This window comes from Engraulis encrasicolus, chromosome 15 (genome assembly GCF_034702125.1).
Source record: "Engraulis encrasicolus isolate BLACKSEA-1 chromosome 15, IST_EnEncr_1.0, whole genome shotgun sequence".
Taxonomy (NCBI): domain Eukaryota; kingdom Metazoa; phylum Chordata; class Actinopteri; order Clupeiformes; family Engraulidae; genus Engraulis; species Engraulis encrasicolus.
In genome coordinates, this window is record NC_085871.1 from 40,719,109 (window position 1) to 40,724,108 (window position 5,000).

The following is a 5,000-nucleotide window of genomic DNA, read 5'->3' on the forward strand; positions in this document are numbered from 1 at the left end:
CCATGGCTTCGCCTGTGTGTGTGTGTGTGTGTGTGTGTGTGTGTGTGTGTGTGTGTGTGTGTATATGCGTGTGTGTGTGTGTGTGTGTGTGTGTGTGTGTGTGTGTGTGTGTGTGTGTGTGTGTGTGTGTGTGTGTGTGTGTGTGTGTGTGCGCTGACCTCTGTGTTTTCCGATGCCATGTTCTTGCGTTGCTGGTTGCTTTACTCCATGGCCTTGTCTGTGTGTGTGTGTGTGTGTGTGTGTGTGTGTGTGTGTGTGTGTATGTGTGTGTGTGTGTGTGTGTGTGTGTGTGTGTGTGTGTGTGTGTGTGTGTATTAACTGACCTCTGTGTTCTCGGAGGCCATGTTCTTCCTCTGCTGGTTGCTTTTCTCCATGGCCTCGCTGAGGGACTTGGCGTACTGGACCATGGCCTTCAACTGGGAGTCCGTCAGCACCCACAGCAGGTCATCCAGGATCAGGATCAGCTTAGACGCCACCACGTTACAGTCCTTCACCTAGAACACACACACACACACACACACACACACACACACACACACACACACACACACACACACACTATCAGTATAGACCACAGCAGGTCATCCAGGATCAAGATGAGCTTAGATGCCACCACATTACAGTCCTTCACCTGGAACACACACACACACACACACACACACTATCAGTATAGACCACAGAAGGTCATCCAGGATCAAGATGAGCTTAGACGCCACCACGTTACAGTCCTTCACCTAGAACACACACACACACACACACACACACACACACACTATCAGTATAGACCACAGCAGGTCATCCAGGATCAAGATCAGCTTAGACACCACCACGTTACAGTCCTTCACCTGGAACACACACACACACACACACACACACACACACACACACACACACACACACACACACACACACACACACACACACACACACACTATCAGTATAGACCACAGCAGGTCATCCAGGATCAAGATGAGCTTAGACACCACCACGTTACAGTCCTTCACCTGGGGGGAGATGGACACAGTAGACGCGTGCACGCACACGCACGCGCGCACACGCACACACACACAGGTTAGCTATGCAAGAACAGGTGACTCATTATCAGATCAAGACAATCTTGTTTGTATAGAAAATTGCCTTAAACAAGATTAAAATGTCTTAAAATTTCTAGTTCTACAAATCTACTGATATTGGATGACTTTTGTGTTCAATTATGATTGACTTGACTGACTGGGTGTTTTTACTTGAAAATAGAAAAAATAAGATCGTTAAGACGTGTGGGACCATCAGTTGTGTTACTGTATGTAGAAATCAGGTCGATAGACAGCTGACATCGCTGTTGGATAGCTGTTAGAAGTAAAATTTTAGTTTAACACACAATTCTGTGTTCACTTGTGTGCTGTGTCAGAATGACAATGGCAGTTGGAGTTTCCCACTTGGGCTTTCACTTCCACTTTCACTTTAACTGATAGGAGAACATAACAAAAGTCCCATGGAAGAAACTATAGACCAAACCAAGCCCCAGTGTATACAAACATTGCTACACACACACACATGCATACACTGACACATGTGTGTGAGTTGGTATTCTCCCATTATAGCAGTCATATTATCCTGTGTACAGCTTTACAGTATGACGTCTGTATGAATGACTCCTTCTGCCAATATCCATTTAAGAGACTGCAACAACCAGGGGAGCATTATTGATTACTATAACAGACATGCACACATGCAGTAGTAGGCCTATGCACACGCGCGCACGCACGCGCACACGCACACGCACACGCACTGGCACTGGCACACGCACACGCACTGGCACACGCACGCACACACACATGCACACACACACGCACACACACACGCACACACACACAGTATGCTCTGGAATTCTTCATATTCTTCACACGATTGCCAATCGCCATGACACGCTGAAGAAGGGTTCTGCCCGAAACGTTCATGGATTAATAAACAAAGAAAAAATCTGAAGAGTGCTGTCCTTCGCTGCCTTCATTCGTTCATTTTTGTTTTATGTAGGATTCAGCACCCACTTAAGAACTATTACAATATTTAGGCGATAGTGTGAGCACGTCTTCTCCACTTTTGTGCTGCTACTCTCCCATTAGTATAGCCTGAGTATCATCCTCCGTAGTGACCGCGCTGGCTCAATACTTTCGCTTGCTGACCACGGAGTCTGACCCTGCAGCCACCCCCGGCAGTTGGAATTCAGATATTCGTTCAGTATCTGAATAGCCAATAGGCTCGCTGATAGTCTAAGCCCCTCCCTGGGTTTCCTGTATCCAGCAGCAAAAGATGCTAGTAGCTACTGAATTCACTGCCATTTTCATTCTAGCAAATTTCGGGATATATCGCCGAGCAAATGATGGGACTAGCTGCATGGAAATGATGAAAATTCCGTCGCGGGTTTTTGTGTTCTGACTCCATGTCATCGTGAATTACGTTCTGCGCTATTGTTCTATTGTGGATTATCGGGAGACGATATTGCATTTGACACCGACACTGCATTGCATTTCACACGGATTTCTCTGGACTCACATCAGGAATGAGTATAGAAATCCCCGAAGGACTGACGGAGCTGTTGCAGAGCTTTACCGTGGAAGTACTAAGGAACCAACCGAGGGATTTACTGGAGTTTGCCTTGCAGTATTTCACGCAACTGAAGGAGAACGAAACCAAAGGGGCCGCATTTGACAATGACCAAAATTCGGCCTCGAGATCTGGGAAAGCTGTTAACTTTATCGAAGAAGCCATGCAAATCGATTCAGAAAATGGAGAGGAAACGGAGGATGACGACGAGGAGTTCATAGGTAACAAATAGATTCTACTCAATGCATCACGATTATATTTGGGCAACCATGTCAAGACCTTGGTCCACTAACGACCAACAAAGGGTCGAGCAAGGCAATATGCCAGTTTCATTCAAGATAATTGCAGCCGACAGCTAACTGAAAAATATGCCTCCCCAGCGTGCATGGTGCGTGCCTTGAAAGATAAACATATTCTTCATTGTTTATTAAGGTTATGAAACCAACATGCAGTGTTTCCCATACATTGAGGAAACTATGGCGGCCCGCCATAGTTTAAATTTGGCCGCCATAGTTTACGAAAATTTAAAAAAAAAAAAAAAAAAAAAAATTTTTTTTTTTTTTTTAAACGATATCCGTTTTTGTTAAAAACGATTTGAATTACGATTTTGAATTTCCTTCGCATTTTCCATTAGGAAGTGACCATAAGGGTATTACAGTTGATTCATGTGTGCACACATGTAACATCGGGTGAGTAACAGAACATGTGCGCAACGATGCGTTATGACACGCGATAGCGAGGATCTCGTCCAGGAATCGCTAGTGCATCATGCAACACAAATCGCTAGTCGCGTGTCACACTAACTCCATAACATCGCGTGCCGGCGTGTAAAGGAAATGTTTGTTGATTGACATGTGTGGAATTCAATTCAATTTCGTGTGCTGTTTTCTTGCCTTCAGTTGTGGACAAAACGATTGACAAAACGATGCCAAACTCACAATAGAAAGCCTTTGCTGTGCTACTGCCCCTGAGAGCTGAAAAAAAAACCTTCATAGAAGAAGTCACTCTTAACAGGGGTGTTAATCAATCCAATGAGTTATCTCATTGCTCTCTCTCTCTCTCTCCCTCTCCCTCTCTCTCTCTCTCTCTCTCTCTCTCTCTCTCTCTCTCTCTCTCTCTCTCTCTCTCTCTCTCTCTCTCTCTCTCTCTCTCTCTCTCTCTCTCTCTCTCTCTCTCTCTCTCTCTCTCTCTCTCTCTCTCTCTCTCTCTCTCCTCTCTCTCTCTCTCTCTCTCTCTCTCTCATAGTAGCCTACTATTTACCCATAACAAATGGTGAATTTCTGAGCCCTTTTTAATTTGTAGCCTATACCACTGAAGGCATGATAATGCTTCATCATATTTTAGAAATAGGGCCTATGTGCCTTTTATATACCAAATGTTTTATCATTTTGAAATTGTTTCAGTTGTTTATGACTTGTGTATGACTGAAATTATCTCTGCATACTATCAGTGCTGCATTGCTTTGTAAAGATAGGCTATTCAACACACTTTAAAAAAACACACTGAAAAGATACGGCCATAGTAGCCTACTAAAAACATTTTGTTCATAATAATGGTGATTAATAAATGGTGGTCTTAAATTTTCATACTGACATCCTTAAATTTGACTTGGTAGGTCACGGCAGACCATCAACTTCAAAAGTAGATCTTGGTTAAAAAAAGGTTGGGCACCCCTGCTATAGAGAGAACCACAAGTGCTTGAAAGACAGGGGATCAAAATCCTAGTCAAGTTGTTGTAGTTATACTTGGGTTTGGGAGCAACATAAAAAACCTTCAGAGAAGGGACAGTTGGGATGAGTTTACTAACACTCCCCTAGGCTTTGTTTTTACAGTTGTAATGAGTTTTGGTGACAGACATGACACAGCAGAAGAGACATCGGGGCTGCATATAGAAATTAATGTGTAATGAATGTGAATATAGACATAAATGTGTAATATGTTGTTCAGCCCCCCTTTTAATGGGAGGAATTTGGAAAAAAATGGCCCTGTGACCAGCACCCCCCTCATGAAGAAATGTGTACGCCTACAGATATCCTATGTGTGGGGAAAAGGCATAGCCTACCCTCTAAGACCCTTTTTGTCTATGCGTTAACAATTTCACAGTGCTCTTAAATTCTTATCTTGCTCTGCTCCTATTTTGTTTTATTATTGTTTCCCAGACCCCTGCATGAGGGACGAATGAAACTGTGTTGTAAACAGAAATTATTCACTGTACTGCATTTTTTGACAATGACAATGTACTACTATTATACAAGTCATGGGTAAAATCTTATGTAGCCTTAATTCTCAAAATATAAATGGTTGAAATATAGGCCCAGGCCTACAGTTTCTCCATGCGCCAATGTCATACTGTAGTCATTGTTTTGCCGTTTTGCATTTACGCTGCAAGAATACAA

General features: G+C 43.4%; 1 protein-coding gene across 1 annotated transcript in view; it reads right to left on the bottom strand.

The window, feature by feature from the left end:
- bltp3b (bridge-like lipid transfer protein family member 3B) overlaps nucleotides 1-5,000 on the bottom strand; it is a 141,631-nt gene that overhangs the window by 57,939 nt on the left and 78,692 nt on the right. The window contains exon 7 of the mRNA XM_063217503.1: nucleotides 324-494. Within this exon, the coding sequence (XP_063073573.1) occupies nucleotides 324-494 (171 nt within the window). The remainder of the gene's footprint in view (nucleotides 1-323; nucleotides 495-5,000) is intronic.